A 23,269-nucleotide genomic window follows, 5' to 3' on the forward strand; every position below is an offset into this window, starting at 1 on the left:
TCCGTCTCTTTTCTTTTCTAATGAGAGAATAAGATGTTGTGGGTAGGAGAGGCCAAAAATTCACCTTGCAGTGTGTCTTCTCAGAGACTAGACATTGAGAGCCTGCAGCACAACACAAATAGGGACAAGCCTTTATGTATTTTTGTACTCTGTTTCTCAAGAGGAACTTTGAATTCCTGTGGAGGCCAAGTGTCATGGGGGCTCAGGGAAAGGGACTTTTGTTTATAAGTTCTGGGTTACAATGTAAAGGAAAAAGAGCCAGATAAGCACTGTCCTCACCACTTCTGATGTCTCTTGTTACAGAACAGAGTGAAACTGCTTGAAACGATAACCAAGGAACACGAACAGTACAGCGCCAATGTCAACCAGTTTCAATCGTGGCTGAATGGTGTGACAGAAAGATTGAACTGCTGCATTGGAGAAGCAACCAAGTCTTCAGCAGAGGACAAGTTAAAGGCACTGAAGGTCCTTGAACAATATAACTCTAAAAAGGAGTTAGGACTGTGTGTTTTTCATGCCTGTATGTGTTGCTCAAACCACACAAGGTTGTACTTGAGAAAAGAATTACGCAAACTAGATAAAATGATGATTTTAACATAGGCTAGGGCAGAAGAGTTGTATCAGGTCCTAAAACTCGTAGTACGTATGGTTCTCCCAACTGCAGCATGAGTCACAAACTGGTCTGGTTTGTTTTTCTTAAAGCCTGATCTCCTACAGTTATGTGATTCTTTGAAAATATTGTCCTTTAAACTTGTTTAAATAAATGGTATTTGTTAAACATGACCCAAATAGACCCTAAAGGTTCACAGATTTTGAGAGTTTAGAGCTGGTGATGAAAATACCAGTTTTGAGAACAATATCCATTTTTTGGTGCCACTACTTCAACTATTTAGCTTTAAAATCTCTGAGATCTAACTATTAATATTTCTCTAGTATCTGCAGCTTCTGTTTTCTTTGTCAGAGACCTCAGGTGACAATCATTTATGAAAATCAAGCCAATATTTTCAGAATCATGGCAGTTAGTATTACTCAGAAATCAGTCAAATTATCAATCTTGGCTTCTGGTCACTTGAAAAAAGATATATTTTTAAATAAGAAGTGAAGAACAAAATACATATAACCAGGAGAGGTAGTCTTTTTTTCTTACTGCTTTCAGCTTTTCCCCCAACTTCCCATTCCTGCAGATAATCTTTATTTAACTTATTTTTGCAGGAAATTGCAAAAGACATTAGGAGTGGTGGAAAGAAATGGAAGCACCTTGAAAATCAGTGTGCAGAGGTGATTGAGAATACTTCTCCACTCGGAGCTGTGAGATTAAAGGATGAACTTGAAAAGCTAAGAAAAGCCTTGGAGAAGTTGAAACTGCTAAGTAGTGAGGAGGAGGAGAGATTGCTCAAGATCCAACAGTCAGAAAGTGCCTATAAGTACCAAGCCAGACAATTAGAAGCAGACATCCAGGAGCTGAGAAAAGATCTACAGAGACTAGAAAATGACCTGAACCCTGGGGAAGGGGAAAAGACTGAAGATGAGCTTGTAACTCTGTGGAGAAAATGCAATGTAAGTTGTTACCTTTCGTACGGAGGATCAAGTGCAGCCACAGACTGAACATTTATAGTGACATCCAACAGGTGCCTGTCCCATTGGTTAAAAGTGATAAGGAAGGAGTATGAATGTGCATGAAACAGACTGAGGAAAATGTGACTAACAACAGTGGAATCAACTGCCCCAACCTTCATCTCACACTGCACAGAGGGAGCAGGGCGGGAGGATGTGTTGGAGTTTATGTCTAGAGTTCAAAGGGACCATATGCAAAAAGAGCACAATACAGAGCAAACACCACAATTTGCTCCACTTAAAAAGAAGGAAATTAATGCCTCACTGTATATATAAATACATACAAGCATACACAGACATAAACACATTTTTGAGGTATTTGGTAAGACCATTTTTACATTATATCCTTCATCTGTATGAGATGAGTATCTGTATTCCTTTACTGGCAGACACATCATCATGACTAAGAAGTCCCAAGATTGAAACAATTCAGTATTTACACCAAAATCAATGTCTCAAAAAAATGAGTGCAAAAAAATTCATCACACATAAAGTAGATAAGAATCTTTACCACTCATTTCCTCTCAAGGGCTGGTTTTGCATTTATTATCTGTTCTCAAAATGCCTTTCCCTGCTGTTTGTATGTCTAGAACTCAGCAGGACTAGCTGGGAAAAGCATATGCAAAAAGGATCCACAAAATTTAGACTGGTTCAATCCAGCTACATTTGCATGAGTTTTAGTTGTTTTGTTTCCCTGAGTCACCCTAGAATTAATGTTCAGCATATGTGAGCCTTTGAGAAGGATCTGTTCATGCAAACAGACACTGCTAAGACTGCTCCAAAAATGCATCTCATGTTATGTACTACAATCAGCAAACTGAAACTGGGTCTGCCTGTGATTCACTCTGTTTAAACAGTGAACCCTGGAGATCAAATGCAGAGGCTGGACAGTGTGAGGAGAGGAGAGGAGAGAACCTGCTGGAACAAAATTGTTCCTGATAATGTTTTCTGTCTTAGCAAAGTCCACTCGTTCCTTACAACTAGGAAAAAACCTACTGAAAGGGGATTTGTGCATACCCTGAGAGACAGCCTTACTTCTGCACTTCATGTGTCAGACACTACTTAACATGTAATTTGTTCATTATTTTTATGACTAAGGCTACGAGAGCAGCTCTGGCTGCAGAAGAGTCAAAGGTTGAGAGGCTGAAGGCTCAGCTTAAGGAACTGCTACGGTTTTCCCAAGATGTGCAGCCACACGCTGAGAGCGTTGTCTCTGCGATACAGCAGTATCAAAGGTACTGGGAAGTCTGATTATGGTTAGGGGGTGGGGGGAGTCTTCTCTCAGATATTGAAGGGATTGACAGGGGCCTAAGAAAAAAGTGATATGCCATCCAGTTGTACATGATGGGTAGAAATGAAAAGCTTTTACTAATTACATCCGCCTCTATGTTTCAGTAAAGCTGTAATTTCAGCCATTTGCTGGGAGCTGTAGGCTGCTGGTCATTTTCAAGCAGTGATCTTGCATCATTGAAGCTGTGTATGGTTTGAAGGAAATTAGATTGTTGGCAGCTAATTTGATCTTATTAGCATTTTATAATAATCATTTGTGTATTTTGCTTGTCTTTCATGACAGCAACTAGAAAATCAGGACAGAAGCTGTGGTAGTAAACGGTTTAGAAGAATTATGGCCCTCCCTTGTTGAGTTTGTTGTGGTGACTCACCAGCCTTAGGAATTATTTGGCAGAGTTTATTCTCCTTCTCCTGGCAGCTTATGTGCACGTTCCTGTTTTCAACTTGCCTTGGGTTGGAAACTCTGAAAGTTTAGCCTCTCCCCAGACTTCAGTGTTTCCGTTTCCAGGCTGCCTGGAATCAGGAAGTAAAGAAGCTGCAGCAAATTTGCAAACTAGAAGAAAGGATCTTTTTTTTTAAGGGGAAAAAAAAAGGTTAGTTCTTTTCCTGTATCCAAGCTTATTTCCCTCTGTCCAGTGCGCAGTATGCTGTCCTGCTGAAAGGGTTATACGTCATTATGGGAAACTATTTCAGTTTAAAAACTAGCAAAGAGGAGCAGAGAAGGCAGGGAACTTGTCTCTTTGTAGAAAATGGCAGCTGCTCTTTTGCCAGCTTCTCTCCAAAGCTTCTTTGGGAAGTCTGGCAGCTTCACACTGAGCCTGGCAGGGGCAGCAGAGCAAATGGCAGAGGACGTGTAAAGTCGGGACTTTCTATTTGCGGAGCTTTTGGCCTCTACAGTCTTGCCTTTGTTTAGCTCTGTCATGTCCCAGTGACACAGGTAAGATTGTTGTTTCTGTTTTTATAGAAAGGTAGTATTGACCCTGATTGACACTGCTCTCACCTGCCTGTCTTGTGAATTCGCAGGATACTGTTCCCATATGAATATAGATTTTGGGCTGTGTTTTGCCATATCAGACAGGATTCTGCAGACTGGGAGGTCAGGAAAGCTGAGAAAAACAGGAGGCAGCTGCATGGGGTGTGTCACTGCTGGGCCTTGTTACTCAGCTCTGTTTTGGATAAGCCTTTATAAGAGAAGCCTGGATATTTATTGAATGCTTGCTGATTTTAATTTTTTTTTTAATATATATACACACTTAATATAGCTGTGCATGTATGTGGGTACATATTCATAAATACAAAGCTTTAATCAGAATCACCTATATGTATTAATAGGTGGATAGTTCAAGTGGTTCTGCAAAATTTAAAATAATGTTTCTGAAATAAAAATGTATTTTCCACATTTTTGTGGGTAACATAGGGTGATCAAAGACTTCTTAATATATATTTTTTAAAGGAACAAAGACTCTATAACACGTAAAACAATACAGGCAACTGCAGTTACATTCTAGACACTCTTAGCTTGTTCCTTCGTCAGTAACTTAGACTGCTCTGATAATATGATTTGTTACATCACCCTGGTGATAGCAGCCAAGAAAGGTCATAAACATGGGTAGACTGCTGGCTACCAGAAAGGCAAAGTAATTCCTGATACACAGTTGCACAAGAGACAAATGTGTCTTACAGCATCTAAATAAAGTTTTGTCAGATGTCTTTGACTGACAGAGCAGCTGTTGGTGTGCAACACTAGGCTCAGATAGTAAAAAAGACTGAGGCTTTTGTGTTGGATGTGGTTTACACATGAGTTTTGTGTTAATTCATGCCTTGGTGAATAGGATGTTTGGGCTTGGATTTCTTCATAATCCTTTCCTTGGTTGTCACTTTATCCTTGCAGTGTAAAAGGCAAGACTTCTAAAATGAGCACTGATACAGAGACCCAACTGAGAAGACTCTTCCAAAATCCCCTGCAAAATTTTGAACAGTGGAAGCCATCGGTCCAGATGCTCCTGGAGACTCCAGAGCCAGCATTGGCTCACATCGAGGTAGCAAACCTGTTACTAAGTTCAGAAAGGATACTGGGTTTGTGTTTGACCAAGCCTGCATAGAGCTGCCAGTCAGCCGCAGCTGGAAGGGTCTTTCCAGTATGGCAGGAAAACCCACAGTACAGATGGAGGTCTTTACTTAGTTCTGGCTGTAGCACCTTGTCTTACTTTCTGCCCTCCATTTGTTTATCTGGAGTTGCCAGCTGAGTAGGCTGCATTAAATTGTTAGATATCTTTGACAATGGTGATAACATTGTTTAGCATTAGGCCAGATCTCCCCAGGTGGGAAGTCTGTAGACTCTGTTAAGAATTGTGTAGTGATATAGCCATGGGATTATAATGCATGATTTCTGCATGTGCCCAGCAAGGTGTGTTTGTTATTTTGTCATCCCTGTGATCTTCAGACTAAATGTGTCTGTGAACAGGGATGGAATTTATCCTCAGGATGAGCATTCAAGCTGTCCTTTCTGTTGGTTGTTTAGGCCTCTCCTCTGCACAGACAACTCTTTCCATAGTACAGCTTTCCTCTATTTCTGTTCACAAAATGGATGCAGCCCTGGTGCCTCTAACATTATCAGGAAGACTTTTCCTTTAACTGGGCACTGTCCAGGTACCTTCTGTTACCCCTTGTTGGCCCAGCATGCTGTTTTTACTTGACTTTGTCATACTGCTTTGGTTGTGTGACTTGTGTGAGAATAATATGATTATATGGTTTTTATTTTTTTGGTAAGATTTCACTGGAAGGATTTTTCTCCTTTAGGCTGCTCTAGCTGAAAGCTCCCAGTTCAAAGAGAAGTTCATGACATTACAGCTGAAGAAGGATTTGCTAAACAATGTCCTTGGTGAGGAAAAAGCAGAGTCTTTCCTTCAAGAAGTAGCTGAAGCTTCAAAGGAGAGAGAAATTCTACACAAAAGTCTGCTGCAAAGCAAGAGCAAACTCCAGGTGAACTACAAAACCCATATACTGTCTTTGCCTGTGACAATGGTCAATTCTTTACTAAGTCAGTTTTACAGATATAAATTTAGTACTAACCAGCCCAATCCCTTTTTCTAGATTGATCAAATATTCAAATAAATTCGTGGTCTGTGGCGTAGTGTAACTTGGTGTTTGTTCTGAACGTGAGGTGGACATTGACAAAAGATAATGCCAAGGGATATATGTTAAATGCTGGATCTTTTTTCTTCTTTGTCCATCTAGAATTTGATATTGCAACACAAGAACTTTGATGCTGGTTTTGCACCCTTGCAGAAGAAATTATCTGCCATCAAAGCCAAATTAGATCTAGAGAAGGAACCACGGCCTGACCTCTTGGGTAGAAAGACACAGCTCCAGAGACTCCAGGTACATTACAGTATTGCTCATCTGTGTGATCCTCAACTAATTGTGGTCTCGTTTGTTTATATTGTCATATTTTATTAGCATTAGGAATTCAGTACCTGTCGCTTCAATTGATTGTGTGTTAGATAATTTCATTTGGTCCAGTTTATATCATGAAGTAAACTTAATTTAAAGCAAGGTAGATGAAACACTGGCAAACTGAACTTGAGGGAAGGAATAAGCAGCTGGAAGCTGTTAGTAGCACCCCCTTTCCACTCTTTACCTTGTTACAGCTTTGACAGATGCTTGATTTACTCCATGGGCTGATTCATCCAGCCAAGACAAAAAAAAAAATAATAAAAAAAAAAAGAAAAAAAGAAAAAAAAAAGAATCAAAATGTTCCTTTTGGTTAGTGTTTTGAACTGATTCAGGGTCCAAGATACAGAGCCTGTTCAAGGCATGCAGTGGTATTACATGCCTGGGAGAGAACAGAGAAGAGCAGGAGGGAAAGAGAGAGGGGATGTGACTCTGCCATGGTGAGTTGTGGTGATCTAGCAATACTGTGCCACTTTGTCCTTGGTGAACACAGGGGTGTTATCACCACGGCTCTTTGTAGTACTTAGCTGGTTATACTATGTATCCTTTGGCAGCTTCTCAGCAACTTACCTTCTTTGTTATGTGCTAGTAACGTGTAAGGGCATCCAACCGTTTTTTTCAGAAACATTTACTCCTAGACATCAAAACAACTAACTTTCTTAGTGATTTCTTAGTGCTTGCTGCTGGGGTTTTTTGTCCTCACACTGCCAAATGGAGCTACCTGTAGTGTATGTTTTGTGGAGGTCCATGCCATATCTAGCACACTACCCATATCGAATCTGTCTTTTCCTCTGCAGATGATCCAAGATGACTTGGCAGAACTTGCGATTCACATGGAGGAGGTAGAGAAGCTTGTTCAGTCAAATACCACACACAGGCATGAAATGAACCAACTTTCATCTGACTCTCAGGCCCTGAAAAGATCACTGGAGGTAACATAAAGAAGAGTTCTTAGTTGCCTGAGGAGTTGTTAGTTGCCACTATTTAAAAATGTTTAAAAAATCTTTGAGCATATGACATTAAATGCTTTGACTGACAGATACTTTCATTGCAAGGGAAGAAGGCACTGAATTCCTATGACTTTGATAATTCTTCCAGGATTCTCTGATTATCTGTCATGTGATTTGCCTTTGGGATAGGATACCATCCACACAGATTTTATCACAGATTTTATGTCTATATAAATTATTTCTGGAGCAGGCCTACCACTTCTGACCAAAAGACCTCATAGTTATATTATCATGGTGGTGCTTGTACTTCACAGATTCCTGGATAAGGGTTTTGTACCAAAGTGTTTGATTTTTTTTTATAGCTTCGTGACCTAAAAGTTGATGAGAGAAAAGTGCTGCAATTTCATAAATACTTGTTTTGTGCTGAGGAAATTTGTAGCTTGTAAACATACCTATAAACTGACCTTCCGAAGCAGTCTCAGAAGAAGAGCTTATTAAGTTATCTTAGTTATGCAGTTCACTATAAAATTACATATGTTAAAATGCTACCCAAATATGCACTGTGGAATTCTAATTTCAATCTGAATAATCCCATTTATCACTGAATTGAACTTTTGCCAGAAAAGTCGGTACAGTCATTTCTGATTCAGGGAGTATAAGATGTACAAAAAATCCAAACATGCATATAGTCTTTATTCTGTTTCAGCGGAGAAGGAAGGGAGCTATTGTAGTTCTTAATGCCCCCCCGTGTGGTTGAATTCAGGCCTGCAGGAGCTTGAAAGGTGTTTTCCCCACCACTGGTGCCAAAGGACAGTTTTTTGTCTTTTGTTATTAGCTGGCTTTTTCGTCTTTGCCCATGAGATTCTGTGCCTATCATAGTGTTAGACCCAGTAAAGACACTGTCTTTAGTTGTTGACATATTTTTATAATTTGTAGATGATGATACAGCAGAGTGAGGACCACGTTCAGAAGCATTGGGCATATAATGACAGACTGTCAGACCTCCAGCAGTGGATCACAGTAACCACGGAGAAGATTGATTCCTACCAGGATGCTGATGGAGAGCAGAACATCGAGGGCAGGATAGAAGACCTTGAGGTGAGAAAATCGTCTTAGTTTAAGATGTTAATGATTCACTTTGCAGCATTCAGACATTGAGAATGGGGGTTTCTAGTGAGGATTTCCTGGTTTGGGAGAGTAATGATGGTTTGTTCCTCCTGTGATAACTATTTGTTGCTGCTGCCTTCCTGCTTTGCCCTCTGTTGTGGGGCATGGAGCTAGGTAAAAGACAAGAGCAATGAAAAATGGCTAAAACTGTTGAGATGGATAAAGTATTATCAAAGGATACGTGGTTTTAAAAAGAGCTCTACCTGTCAGGGTGATCTTCCTGGACAATACCTGCCTTTGCCTGTGTGTAGTCATCGATACATTGAACATTACTGCCATTTTAGCCAGCCTTAGGCTTTGTTGAACTGAGCTGTTCCAAAGCTGCCAGCTTTTCCCTGAATAGCAGTACTTTGTGTGCTAGAGTTACTCTGGTAGGTTACTTCAGCTGGCAGCTTTTGTCTTCCTATGGGAAACCAAAAGATCTCATGAGAAGGTTACAGAAGGAGGTGCATGGACAACTTGCACCCTTTAAGTTTTGCCATCAGCTCTTTGACCTGCATTGGCTCTTTGCAAGAATCCACAGCATATTTTTTTTCCCGCTAGGTATGTTCTAGCTAGTGCCAACAGAACCAGCATAGTCCTGGACTGAACATGGCCTTCAGTCTGACATAGCCTCTGCTTTACCCAGGATACCTAGAAGTAATTGTAAGGCTGTGCGTTTCAGAGATGGCTAGCTGAGTTTCCAGATAAGGAGATCCAGCTGCACCTTGTGGAAGCTCATGGCCAGATGGTCATGGAGAATTCTTCTCCAGAGGAAACTGCCCATGTCCAGGCAGAGCTGGATCAGCTGAAGGAGTCATGGAAATCACTTAAGGAGATGGCAACTGGGTAAGTGTTCATGTAGATCTACCTCATCTCCCTTCCATGGGATGCTCTTTCCTGCTATATGACCAGACACAATTGATGCTTTATGCTTTGTGCTGTGAAAGTGAACAGCCATGTTACAATGCCAGAAGCAGGATGAGATTTTATTTAATACTTTGTAAACTGAAAATCGTTACTTTCAAGAAAACTATTTTAGAGAATCCATGAGCCAGTCTTTGAATCTGCCTTTACCTCATGCTTGGAGTAGGCAGTGTCCTCTTAGGACCTGGCTTACCCTTGCATTGTCAGTCCATGTTGGAGGAAATCGGGCATAGACTAAGTGATTTCTGCTGTTCTGTCTCACCTTCCTCTTCTCCTTGCTTTCTTATCCGGAGATACCTTCCAGGAGGGTATATCTGCAATGGGACTTGTGCCTTTTGCAAACTTGCAGAAGTATAAGCCGAGCTAAAATCCTCACTTAGCTGGGAAATGAAGACTTAATTTATTTTGCCTCCACTGTGCAGTGTCAAACTACTGCTCATATTTGCTAGTCTGTGTTAAAATTTAATACTGTGTTGCATGCACGATTATATTTGTATATAGTGTCAAAATAGGTATAAAAATGAAATGACTAAGTTGAGGAAGGCTTGATTGTACTGCCTCCTGTTAATAGAAAGGAAAGTATATTGTCAAGGTAATATTTTTATTCCCCTGAATAAAAGAAAACAAAACACTTGGAAATGTTAGAACCAGGGTACTGGTGCTGCTTTGAGACACTCCTGTCTTGCTCTTATCTTGCTAAAAAGATGTTGGGAATAACTGTAGTAGAAATAGTGCTAGTAATAGTAATAACAATATAATAATAATAATAATAGTGCTGTTTCACCAGAGCTGTTCTCCATAACCACAGTCAAAATATGAATGTCTTACCATTAGATGTTCCACTGCACTGATGTCTCTTGTTTTGTGTTTTCAAGTCTTCTTAAAAAGTGGCAGTTAGATAGACCAGTGGCTGATAAGAAGAAAAGAGCACTTGTGGACAGCAGATGGATGTCTAGACCTGCCTTCCGTCTTTTAGATGTAGATCCCAACCATAAGCAGGTGAGATGGGTATCTGCCTTCATATCAGCTTCACAAGAACAATTTTATTGCCTTGATCTGATATTATGGGTTACAAAGTTGGATGGAGGTTGAGATCTTGCAATCAGGCCTTCAGAGGATACATCTGACATAACGGTAAAGGGTTTTTTGTTGCTGTTGTTCTGTGTCCTAGGAGAAGATGGGAGAAAGGCAAAACACAAGCAGCCACTTGAAGCTCCTACACAACTTTGAAGAGTGGCTACGAGGAGAAAACACTGAACTGACCAAAATTCTTGCTGGGACTCCATCTTCCACAGAGGAAATTAAGGCACACCAGAGCAAACTTGAGGTTAGTGTTTAGGGAGTGAAGAGGGAGACAAAGATTGCAACAAGTGAAAGTTCTTTCAGAACTAAAAAAAACCCCAACAACCAAACCCAAACAGCAACAACAACCAAAAAAACCCCAAACCACCTCACCAACTAAACAACCCCCTAAAAAATCCCCAAACAGACAAAAAATTCAAACGCTCTACTCGCTGCTTTAGAAGACTCTAGAGTAGATGAAGCTCAGAAACTTAAGACAAATTTCATCTCTTCTACTAAGAAAGGTCTACCAGAGCCAGAGTGGTAGAAGGGAAGGGAGTACCTGGCATCTACCTGTTGGGCTGGACATTTCCAGTGTGGGATGGTAAAGGTGTTCATTGAAAGAAGCTGATTAAAATCAGTGTCTGGTATTTGGCCAGATGCAGTGGCAATGGAAGCTGTAAGAAATATAACAAACAGAAATATCCAAGGTTGCAGGAGTCCTGCAGATTAACCTTTGGTATAATTTCAGACCAAAAAAGCAATAACAAAAATAAATGTGCTGTTCCAGAGTACCCAGTAGTTTGATTTAGTACCACTGGTTTTTGGAATGCTAGTTTAAAAATTGGGGCCTTCTATAATTCTGAGCTGCTGCTGACCTTCTGTTTGCCTGCAGGAGCTGCAGTCTCGTGTGCCTGATGGTCAGCGTCAATTTGAGGATCTTCTTCATCTTCACTCTGTCATTGGAAATTCTGAAGATCTGGAGGACCTGCGTTACCGATGGATGCTCTACAAATCTAAACTGAAAGAGTCCATGAGTTTGCCGGTAGGTGACAACTTACAATTCATTGGTGACCTCTGCCATTGCTCTTTTATGTTGCTTCACATTGCTAGTCTTAATTCAACGTTACACATGTTAATTACTTAAAGGAGTTGTGTGCTATCTTTTTCCCTTTCCAAGCAACGCTCAAAATATTTCTCAAAATGGAAGATTCAGAACAGAATGACAATTGGCTGTTGTCAAAGAAGGATGAAGTTTGGGACTGAGAGATATTTGTGTGTGGGAATAGTCTGGATATATGCCTAGTTCTAGGCACGTGGATTTCTATTTTTTTGCCCTTTCTCCACACAACATTCTCTATTGATTTTTTGTTTTGACAGTTCCTTCAATAAGAATATATTTGCTGTTCGTTATTTGTGTCTCCTGCTGTGAGACAGAGCGATCAGAATAGTCACTGACTCAAAGTAACTGTGCACAGAAGGACCTAGTCCTTTTCGAAACTGTCTTTATGGGCTAATGATTTGGAATGAAATAAAGAGGAGGTTTATTAGTGCAAGAACCAAATTATTAAAGAAGTTACCAAGTTCTTGTATGTAAGACATGCTAAGGATGGCAGAATTCATACCCATATATAAGATATTCCAGGGCATGCTGAAAATCTTCCCATGTTCTTAGGATAAACGTATATAATTATTAATTAATACTTTTCTTGATAAACTACTCACATTTTGTGCTCAACTTCAAGCTACCATAATCAGAGGATTAGATTTTACAGGTTTGCATACTTTCTGTATGCAAGTGCTTTGTAAGGTATCTGAACTCAAACACCTAAAATTTGAGACATTTGAAAAATTTCTGCCTTGGAAACCTTGTCTTCGAATCCAAAGCTTATTTAGAACACAAATTCTTTGAAGTGCATGGAAGGCAAGCATGACCTCTATCAATAAAGAGTTACATTTCTGAGAATTGTTTGCCGTTGATTGTAATGACTTACACTTTGTTAACCGAAACCTTCTGTAAGCATAAATATGGTCAATAGGTGTCAGTAAAATCAAAGCAATTGCTGGGAGAACTGCTCATTGGATTCTAATAGTCAAGAACCTAAAAACATGTCATCTTTCTGCCTAAGGTGTGTTAAAAAGCTCATTAAAAAAAATCTCCTGCTGGTTCACTCTATCCAGGTGATCACAAATTTGAAAGAAACATCCCCTGTGAGGTGAATACTCATTTATAGGCTCCACTGGGATCTTAAGTTTATGCTTTTTTTTTTTTTCTTTGGTTTTTTTTTTTTTTCTTTTAAACAGATTCCTGGATCTTGGGAAGAACCAGACAGGTTCAGAAAGGTATGACAGTTTTCTATCACTGGCTAAAAAATGTTAAATCAGACATTTTGCAGAAAATTATTTTAAAGTTTTCTAAAGAGTCTTGAGATTAGTTTGCTTATTAAGAGCCACTCTTAAAGTTGTTGATTTTCTCCAGATTTTAAGAGGAAAGATATTACAGAGTTTTTTCTCTTGAGCTATGCTTACTGTTTCTCTAGAAGCTAAATATCCATCTCCTGCAAGAGGAGGGGAACTCAATTCTTATATATCTACAGTCTATATGAATTTAATTCATTTTCCAAAAGAGGAAGAACCTAAATATCTCTCTGAAGCATTTAAGGGATAAGTGCCTAAAATAATTTTCAAAGTGGGACTCCTAATTCTTTAGACACTTGTGAAAAATAATGCTTTCGATCATTCAGCCCACCTTCTTTCTAATGCAGAAAACCAGAGAAGGGCAAGAGATTTGTCTAATGTTATTGGACTAAATCCTTATTCTAAGCAGCAGAATTCCTCCTGTGAAGGATTTTCTTTTCAAAGTGATGACATAAGAAACAGAAGCAGTACAGGAGATGATAAGGAGAAATTTAAAGAAAACAAAATGCTGCCAGTTTCTTATTAAACCAAGCAGCACTTCTGATCCCATTTTCAAAAAGTCAGCAAGTTTTTCTGTTGAACTTAATGTTGAACCAAGTCTTTTTCTCTCTGTCCTGATTTGCTTTGTTTACAGACGCTGTTAGGTTCTACTTTGTACTGTCATCTCACTTTCCATTTCTTTTCAGAAGGAATAGAATAAGGCTCTATTTACCCAACACGAAGTAGATTGAATGAATAATGTGTCACAGGAACATAATCACATAGTCATTTTAAGCTAAATCAAACCCTCAGTTTGTCCTCTTGCAACATCTTTTCAGAGGAGACCAATATTTAAAGGATGAAGTACATTGCACTTCTTCTAGTGATGGCCAGAAGGCAAGATTTTTCTCATTCAGATGAGATATTCCTGATACTCAAATGTGGAGTAGCTCCTCCAGTATTTTTCCCCAGCAAAACACTGACCAGTTTTAAGGTAATTTTCACATGTTTCTTGAATAGTTTTGGCCTCAGTTCAGCCTTCCCGAAAACCCCCAAAGAGTTTCTGTTCTTGCCTGTCTGGCTCAGCATTAATTGTTTCACTCAGTAAGGTCACCAGAATTTTTCAGGCTGGAAAAACAATATGACATTTTAATACTTGGTGTAGAGGCAGCCAAACATTGAGTAGTGCTGCTTTTCCCTAGAAGAGGCCTAAAGGGATATTCCAGAAGACTGACCAAGGAATTCTCTGATTTCATGTGATTTGGTTGAGTCAAGTTGGTTATAGTGAAAAACAAACCAAAAGCTTTAGGTGTAAGCACATCTCTGCTACAGTTAGATGCCATTTTTTAATTCATCTGCCTGGGGGGTACATGGTATATTTATTCATCCTTAAATTCTCCATATTAGACTGAAGCCTTCAGTTAATTTTCAAGGATACTGGAATAACATAATGGCAGGTAGCAAATGTTTGTCAATTATTCCTACAGCAAGAGCACAAAAACCACATTCTGTAAGTTTTTAATAGCTACTGAACAGAAACAAAGAGAAACAGCTCAGGGTGAGAAGGAATGAAGAACTGAAATAGCTCATAAGCTTGAGGGAAATGGCTCCTATTCACCAACAAGTGATTTGCAGTTTCCCTTCAGCCTGTACAGATGTTGTGGTAACTTAGACCCTGCTCACTTCAGGGAGATTTTGCTGACTTCAGAGATTTCATTCTGTGTTTAAATAGTATCACTACAGTGGGAATCCAAGTGCTCTAAGCAGAGACGTCTATTTTTTTTTCTTTTTCATTCAGGCTAAGTGTTTTATCAGGATGTGAGCCTGTGTGGCCATAAGATTTTTGAGCACTATTTAGGAAAGCCAGAAAATAATGTTGATTCCTTTTGAGTGCATCACTGTTTGGGCTAAGAGAAGAGGAAAAGCAAGCTAACTGCAGAATTCATGGCTTTGCAGTTCACTTTAAATTCACTTTAAATTCAGATATAACACTTAAAACGTTGCTAAAAATGAAAGCAAGTTTAGGCAAATATTTTTGTATGCATGAATATCCTTTCAAAGCCGTGGTGAAGGAAACCAACTACCCTGAGAGAGCAGCTGATCTCAGTTACTATCTGCAGGAACAGCACATGGTTGGGGGCTGCATCACTGTGCTTGCAACATCCAATGAGTTTGCATGCAATAAGATCAGGTTGTTTCTAATATGTCAGCTCCCTCATGCTTTTGAGCCACACAAAATCAGTAGAAGTGTCAGAATTTCAGGTGTTTTTGGACTGATCTCTGCTTTTTGCAACACAAGGTCCCCAGTGATTCTGCTCATCTCTCCTGTTTGAGCTGTGAATATTTTGCAGCAACAGCAGATCAGTCTGGAGAAGCAGAAGACCCAGCTGCAACCAGTCTCATTCCATTGCCTTCCAATTTTATTCCATTTCTAGCCTACATGGCCAAATGTGGGGCAGAATAGAGCCTGCTCCATGTATAGTAATGTGCTTTTTTCCTGATCATTCATCCATTGCTGAGGACATGCCCCCAGCCACTGGTGCCCTTAGGAGCAGTACAGGCTAATGACTGCGATGTGAGCAACTTCTTGTTGATTAACAAAAAACATTTGCAGGAAATTGCACTGGCTGCAGTGAGTTTTTAGCAGGTGCCAGTGACAGGGCAATGTAGATGGATATTTCTGCAGGGTACCTAGCACACTCAGGAACATAATCAAGCAAATGCTCAATAATAACTATGATAAATGTTACTTTCAAAGGTTGGCTCCCAGCTACCTGAAAATATTCCATGAGCATTTTTAGCACAAATAGGAAGTCAAAGCCTCATTATTTACAGGTCTAGGTAGCACTGTTTGATTTATTTTCCTGAGTGCTCAGAGTAATTACCCTTCCTTGCTAAACAAACGATCTGGCTTTATTGTTTGTACAAACAAAATAATTAGAATTCATTACATCAGTGGTCAGCTAATTGCTTCCTTTGAGATTCTGCTAAGAGTAATCTCCTATAACATACAGACAGAAGGAACATGTAATTTAATCTTGTTTAGAGACACCATTGATCTGGAGTCAATCAAATTAATGCAGTCATTCAGGAAACTGTACGAAGCAAGAGCTGCCACAGCTTGCCAGGAAGAAAACAGTAATGTGCTCTGCTCTGCTCAAGTGCAGATATGACAGGAGTTCCTCATGGCAGAAAGTCAGACTACAAAAAAGCACAGCATTGTGAGTTAGTGCCTGTGTTAGTAGTGCCTCTCTAGTGCAAGTATGTGGCCCATTTTTTTTCCTGAAGTCCTGCTAGGTGTTAGGTACTTGATATCTTCTGCACAATTACATTCTCATTAAAATGAAAAAGACTTATTAAAAGGTATCTTTGCCTCAGTTTTCAAGACCTCTTTTATAGGTACAGATAATATCTCTCTATTTTTTTTTCATCTCTGAGCCTATAAGCCTGTGCTTACCTTTTTTTAGGCATTATACCATGACCTAAACACAGAAAAAAGGGCATCTTAGTGCTAAAAATTAGCAGACAGAATTATTTTCTCTCAACAGTGATGTTTATTCTAAAGGAAACTTAGTTAGAAAAAAAAAAAATCCCTGAAAATCCTGACTGCCTCTTCCTGACTCTGCTTCCCGACACTGCTAAGCATGCTGAGCCAGGCAGCAGCATCCCCTCCTTTTCCAGCAGGCTCACAGGCTTCCCTTCATGTTACTGCACCTGTGAGACTCCCTGCCTGTCTGCTCTTATTTCTGTAGGTTTCAGTTGTTTACCAATTTACATTACAGTATTCCCAAATGTTAGAGGCTCTTTGTTTGTTGTGAAGTGGTGGTGAAGACATCTTGCTTCCCAGGACATCTGGTTCTTACTTTCTTTTCAAAGATGTGTCCTTTTGTAGCCTGCCATGTTGTGAAATATTTGCAGATTTTCACCAAGGAGATAACTCAGAATGATTTTCTCAGCAGATATAATTTTACCTCCTAACTGAAAGGTAACGAGAGAGAGGGGTTTGTTGAGCGATAGCAGAATGCAACCAATTTTCAGTATCTATCTGAAAAATGTTTTTAACACTACTATAAAAAGCATGGTAAGAAAAACTCTTCAAATTATTACCTCAAATTGTATTAGTTTTTGAAAAGTAAGCCGTCATAATTTTGAATTATTTAAATAAAATGCAAACTACATTCAAATTATGTATAATGACTGCTGAAATTTAAGAAAAGTTTGATCTTGACTTGAGAGAAGTCAATGGTAAAGCAGCTGGAAACATACATTGCTGAGAAACTAGCTCTCTTAAAAGTAGTACAGCCTTGCTCTTAAAACATATAGCAGTGCTGTGGGGGTCCTGGTTGATGGTAAGTTGAATATGAGTCAGCAGTGCCCTGGCAGCCAGGAGGGCCAACAGTGTCCTGGGGGGCATCAGGCAAAGCATCGCCAGCCGGTCGAGGGAGGGGATTGTCCCGCTCTGCTCTGCACTGGGGCAGCCTCACCTTGATACTGTGTGCAGTTTTGGGTGCCACAATATAAGAAAGATATTAAGCTATTGGAGAGTGTCCAAAGGCAGGCAATGAATATGGTGAAGGGTCTTGAGGGGAAGCTGTGTGAGGAGTGGCTGAGGTCACTTGGTCTGTTCAGCTTGGAGAAGAGAAGACTGAGGGGAGACCTCATTGCAGCTACAACTTCCTTGTAAGGGGAAAAGAAGAGGCAGACACTGATCTCTTCTCCGTGGTGACCAGTGACAGGACCCAAGGGAATGCCCTGAAGTTGTGTCAGGGAAGGTTTAGGTTGGATATTCCAAAGAGGTTCTTCACCCAGAGGGTGGTTGGGCACTGGAACAGCTCCCCAGGGAAGTGGTCACAGCACCAAGCCTGACAGAGTTCAGGAAGCATTTGGAGGATACTCTCAGGCAGCTGGTGTGACTCTTGGGGAAAGTCCTGTGCAGGGCTAAGGGCTGGACTCTATGATCCTTATGGGGGTCCCTTCCAACTCAGCATATTCTGTGATTCTGTGTGATATATTTGTTGGGACAAATTGTATTCCTTATGAGTATATTAAAAACTGGTGGAGTACTCCTGTGGTTTTAGTTGAATTCAATTAAATTCAATGAGCAGCTCAGCCCCTCACTTCAGCCCCTGTCGTGAGATGGGGGAGATTTGGAAAGGTAAAAGTGAGAAAATTCTTGGGTTGAGATAAAGGCAGCTTAATAATTAAAAGAAGGAAACAAAGTAAACAAGCGATACAAAAAAATCCCAGTGGCTCATCACCAGCAAACTGATACCCAACCAGGGCAAGGACAGACCTAATAAAACTCCCTTTTTACTGCTGAGCACAAGGTCCTATTGTATGGAGTATCCCTTGAGTCAGTTTGGGTCAGCTGTCTAGGCTGTGCCCCCTCCCAACTCCTTGTGCACCCCTAGCCCCCTCGCTGGTGGGGTGAGGTGAGAGGCAGAAAAAGCCTTGGCTCTGTGTACTCACTGCCCAGCGAGAACTAAAACATGGGTGTGCTACCAATACTGTTTTCAGCACAAATCCAGTACATAGCCTCATACAAGCTGCCCTTTTAACTCTATCCCATCCAAAACTAGTACAACTGGTTTAAAACCCTCTTACCCTGTTGTGAACCTTTTGCAAATGGGGATATTGCAAAGGGATATTCCATACCATAGAGTATCATTCTCAGTATTTAAAATGGAGGAGGTGGCTGGGGGGAGTCAATCACTGCTGGGGGACGGGCTGGGCATAAGGTGGTGGGTGGGAAACAACTGTGTTGTGCATCACTTTTCTTACTTGGGTTTTATTTTTCTCTGTTGTCTCTCTTTTCATTAAAGTTATATTACTATTATAGTTTTTATTATTATTTTATTTAGATTATTAAACTGGTCTTATCCCAACCCACAGGTTTTAGCTTTTTCTTCAATTCTCCTCCCCTTTTCTCTGGATGAGGGAAGGGGGGCAGAGTAAGTGGCTCTGTGGTATTTAGTTGCCAGCTGGAGTTAAACCTCAACAACTGTTTATGTGCTGAAGACAGGACCAAACGAGGGACCTTTTCTCCTTGCCTAGGTCTAGAGAATTATAGAAATCAGTGTTACTTAAACAACTTGTCCTATGACATGCTTCTCCTAAAAATGTGTCGTGTTGTATATGCACACAGAAGCTAACCTTTACAAACCTACTTGTGTCACAGTAGCATATGGCACAGTAATTAGGTCTAAGTGACTTTGCAGTAGAAATTTTGAAATATCTGCTGTATGTGACTGCTGAAACCTCAGATACAAACTGCTGGCTCTTCTTGTTTTCTGTTTTTTAAATGAAGCCTTCACCAAAGCTTCTAGCTTATCATCCAGACGTGTTGAAGGACCCCAGAATCCCTCCTGAGAAAGAAAACAAAGTCTTTAATTTGCTTATATACTTACTTATTTACGTACGTACGCTTAGCTCTTCAGAATCGAAAGGAATGTTAAGGTTGCGGAGTCAAGCAGTCTGAAGATAGAAAATGTCAGAGCTAAAATTGCTTGTATGACCACAGTTAACCTCCCTTCAGCACATTCATTCTGGTAGCTCTTTATGAGATGGAGAATGATAAGCACAGGACTCAGTGAGGCCCCACTTATTATTCCTTACTTATTCTTCGCTGCTGGTGGCCTAACCTGGGCAGTGTTTGCATTTAGGAAAATCCAATTCTGAACGCAGTGGCTCACTGTCCTTTTGCAAAGGCCGTAGAACCTCTGATCAACGGTATCCATCTCTTAGTTCCTGTTGTGGTTTATGGGACTGTGCTTTGCCCAAGAGCATGTTGGATGCTCAGTTCTGTGGTGACAGTAGTATCCAACTCCCTCAAATTATTTCCCCCTTGAAAAGACCAGTTGAGATTTGCAATATGTTGTTTATCTTAGAGAGGGACACTCGTGACTCTGAGCTGAGAACTGATGAGGAGCCCAGCTCCAAATTATCTCACACTGAGGTAAAAACCCAATTTGCTTTGGTTTGAGAGCAACCTGTGATCTCCCTGGAACTGACCTCTTCTTCTGGGCAATAATCTGCCTCTGTGAATGACAACTGAATAAGCATCCAGTGGGATCTCAAGTGGCAGAAGCACAGGGCCTGTGTAGGTTTGTGTAGGTTCAAGGGGAAACTGGACAAGTATCTTGAAGAAAGATTCCTTGAGCATTAAATAGATGCACAAGCTGCATCAGGTTCAGGAAACTGCCTGAGCTGAAAGTAGCTGGAGGCTGAGAATATTAAGGAGAGACTGTCTATCCTTGCCTTAGTACCTATACATCTCTGCCTGTTGCTGTAGAATAGAGGATACTTGGGCTGGGATACAGCACTGGCATGAAGCGGAATGGCTGTTGGTGTCTGTATAGTGTCTGTAGGACACTAGAGCCTTGGTCTCTATCCCTAGGGAGAGCAGGAGTTTTCAGGCAGCAGTGCATTTTTCAGGAAATGCTCTGAGGTCAGAGGAATAAACCCAGACTAAATATTTTTTCTCTACTGGATCACTGAGTCAGTGGTGCAGGTATGATTTTTGTCAGGCACACTGGTGACATACAAGCAGCAGCAAAACCCCACTAATGAGCTTGGTGTAAGATGCTATATTGCTCTGCTCCCTCAAATAGCTAGATTAACTGTGTGTTTTCTTATACCCTGGAACATGGTCAATAGCAAACTTGGGAGAGCACTGATTTTTAGTAAAACACTTCAGCAACTTACACAGGAATATTATGGAGCAAGTTCTAAAGTGCTTCTCTGCTGTTTCCCATCCAAGTGATTTTTCATGGTGTGTTTGGTGAGGAGTTATTAACTGCAAACAGATTTAAGTTCTGAGGACTCCCTAGATCTAAACCGATGCTTGTCATTCAAATGCCCCAACATGAATCAAGTACAAATGTGAATGTTCACAGCCAGTGCAGTTCATTTGGTAACAAGCATGCATTTAGCATTACACAAAACACAGCCCTCCACCCCTTGACAGTCCTTGCTTGTCCTGGTATTTTGAGGGAGAAGGGGGAGGACATTTATTCTTGATGGTGAACTTTAAAAGTATATTTTCTTTTTAAATGCCAACCTATTCCTTTTCCATGTGTGTTTCAAAAATGTCTCTGACACTTTGGCTCAGTACCTAGGTATTCCAGCTGTTATTCTAAGATGGTGGAAATTAAAGTTCTGTTGACTTCACTGGAGCTTTGCCAGTTTTTCTCAGAGGAAGATTTGATTTCAGAATATTTTGTGGAGCCTAGGTCTGACATATGCACTGCAAGCACTGTGGGTGCTGGGTAGTAACTGTACTGATGCCAGTAGCTGGACTGATTCAGGAAGGGAAATTCCATGGTGTAGCAAGGGTTGTCATTCTGACCCTCGATCTCCTATGCAAATTAAATATTCAAACTGTCTCTTGCAAAGGTGGAACTGTGTTAGACTGGCCTTTTCTAATGCAGAATGATGTGCTAAAGGGTTGGGAGTCTGGTCCTGATTCCAGGCCCCTGATCACTTTGAGCCCAGGAGAGCAAAGGTTTGAACCTTCCTCTCCTGAATTTCCTGTTGGTGCCATAGTGTCAGGTCACCACAGCCTGAAAGCATCTCTTTTTCATGTCACTGACCTAAAAAAATACCTTAACTAAGTAAAATTGAATGGCTGCTTTTTTCACAGAGGGGGAGTCAGTGCCCCAAATCTGCCCTGCTTTTTCCAGCTGTATTCTCATTCCCGTTAAAAGTCACTGCGTCTCCTTCAAAATTTTTTATCCTTTAGCACCTGCTGTAATACCACAACAAAAAGATATCACCAGTTGTTCCAGCAAGCACAAAGCAAGAACTAATGTAGGTTTCATGTCACAGCAACCTGGGCATATAAGTAATGAATCCATTTGTAAGATATGTACTGAACTCCATGGACAAGTAGTTCCCAATCCTGACTATATTTAGTTGTCTCTGTGCATAATCCTGCTGCAGACACTAAAGTTAATGATAAATCTCCTATGCATTTCAGTGCGTGTAGGTTGGGGCCCTTATATATTAAGGGTTTATTTTTGCAAATTTGCTGAAAGCACCAAAGCCTCACTGCTCCCATGTGCCTCATTTTCAGTCCTGCAGAGACATCATAATACCATGTTTGTGATAACTGATTCATTCCCATGACAACAAATGGAGTCAGAAATACAAGATTCTGACCTTCCTGTGTGATCAAACAAAACAGAGAAGCTGGGCAAAAGAGACAAAAGTTCACCAAACACAAATGCCTATAAACTCAGCAAGCAGGTGGGAGAAAAGCAGCAGATAAAAGATAAAATATTTCTCCTTCTCTGAAGTTCTGCCTCAAGGTAAATGTCCCTCCACAGGTTTTTCTCATGCGAGGATCTGCTATGGTTAGCATAAGTATCTTCCCCTGCAGAAACCTCCAAGGAGAGCAAACAATAGCTTGTTAATAAAGCCATTTCACGTTAATTCTTTCTGGAGGATGAGCTGTGAAAAGCAATACTATTTTACAGGTCCTTCCAGTATATCTAAAAGCAAGGCACTTAAATAGCTTTTCAATCTCCTCCTGTTTCTTAGAATTGCATTAGTAGTCTTTGCTATAGAAATCCAGGCAGAGTAAGTGACATGCTCTGAATCAAATGCTGTATTGGTAAAAGAATTGGGGTAGAAAAAATGTTAGTGGCTAACTGGCAGTGTGGTCACCACAAGAAAGCAGTGACAAGACCTGAGTGACCATATCTGCTCCCTGGGCTGTGGCAGGAAAAGAGACAAGGCACAACTGGATCAGTTGACTTTTCCCATCGGTTCATAGACACAATGAGATAATTGGGAAGAGAGGTGTTGCAGCTGGTCTGGCAATTAAATAATAGTTTCAGATTAAAGTGGCTTTCAAAACCAATGCTAAAGGATTGACAGCAGTAAAACAAAAGTTGTAGGTGCTGCTAGGAAGACTGGTAGTCCTCACAACTGTATCAGTGTGTGATGGACTTCTAATTCCCACATTGTGCAAACATTTTTGAGACTTCCAGTCATAATGAACCATTGAGCAGTCAGTCACAGGATCCTACCCTTTAACAACATCAGCATTAAGACTCACTGTGCCTTAGTGGTATAATAGAGAGCATGATTTGAATAGTCCTAAGGTAGAGGTAACTCAAATCTGATCTTCCACTGACAGAACTACACCTCATAATATGTACAAAAAAACTTGTTCATAGCTTCTAGAGCTTGGAAAGGGTCTTTTTCCTTATAGATGGGGTGCTATGATAACTGTATTTGTCATATGGCTGTATATTGTGGATGCAGTGAAGAATTAATAATGAGAAATGGTCAATGAAAACCGAACTGTTGATGACAGTCCATTGGTTTACACTGACTGCACCAAGGAGTGGCTGTTTTGTGGCATTACAGAGACAAACCCAGACAGGTGGAACCAAGAGTTGTGGCCACTACCCTCATGGGTAACA

The 23,269-nt window shown here is 40.5% G+C and overlaps 1 protein-coding gene across 6 annotated transcripts in view; it reads left to right on the forward strand.

Annotated features, from left to right (window-relative positions):
- SYNE3 (spectrin repeat containing nuclear envelope family member 3) overlaps positions 1 to 23,269 on the forward strand; it is a 66,818-nt gene that overhangs the window by 30,749 nt on the left and 12,800 nt on the right. For 4 of the 6 annotated variants that reach the window (XM_051806434.1, XM_051806432.1, XM_051806430.1 and 1 more), the window contains exons 5-17: positions 304 to 465; positions 1,213 to 1,557; positions 2,713 to 2,849; positions 4,796 to 4,943; positions 5,704 to 5,886; positions 6,142 to 6,285; positions 7,155 to 7,289; positions 8,244 to 8,405; positions 9,139 to 9,302; positions 10,256 to 10,379; positions 10,552 to 10,707; positions 11,338 to 11,487; positions 12,747 to 12,785. In XM_051806434.1, coding sequence (XP_051662394.1) covers positions 304 to 465; positions 1,213 to 1,557; positions 2,713 to 2,849; positions 4,796 to 4,943; positions 5,704 to 5,886; positions 6,142 to 6,285; positions 7,155 to 7,289; positions 8,244 to 8,405; positions 9,139 to 9,302; positions 10,256 to 10,379; positions 10,552 to 10,707; positions 11,338 to 11,487; positions 12,747 to 12,785 — 2,049 coding nt within the window. Of the gene's footprint in view, positions 1 to 303; positions 466 to 1,212; positions 1,558 to 2,712; positions 2,850 to 4,795; positions 4,944 to 5,703; positions 5,887 to 6,141; positions 6,286 to 7,154; positions 7,290 to 8,243; positions 8,406 to 9,017; positions 9,303 to 10,255; positions 10,380 to 10,551; positions 10,708 to 11,337; positions 11,488 to 12,746; positions 12,786 to 13,678; positions 16,642 to 23,269 lie in introns of those variants that run through there. The other 2 variants (XM_051806433.1, XM_051806435.1) reach the window with 2 other exon arrangements.

This window comes from Manacus candei, unplaced genomic scaffold, assembly GCF_025592945.1.
Source record: "Manacus candei isolate 608988 ecotype Guabito, Panama unplaced genomic scaffold, ASM2559294v1 h1tg000067l, whole genome shotgun sequence".
Classification (NCBI taxonomy): Eukaryota; Metazoa; Chordata; class Aves; order Passeriformes; family Pipridae; genus Manacus; species Manacus candei.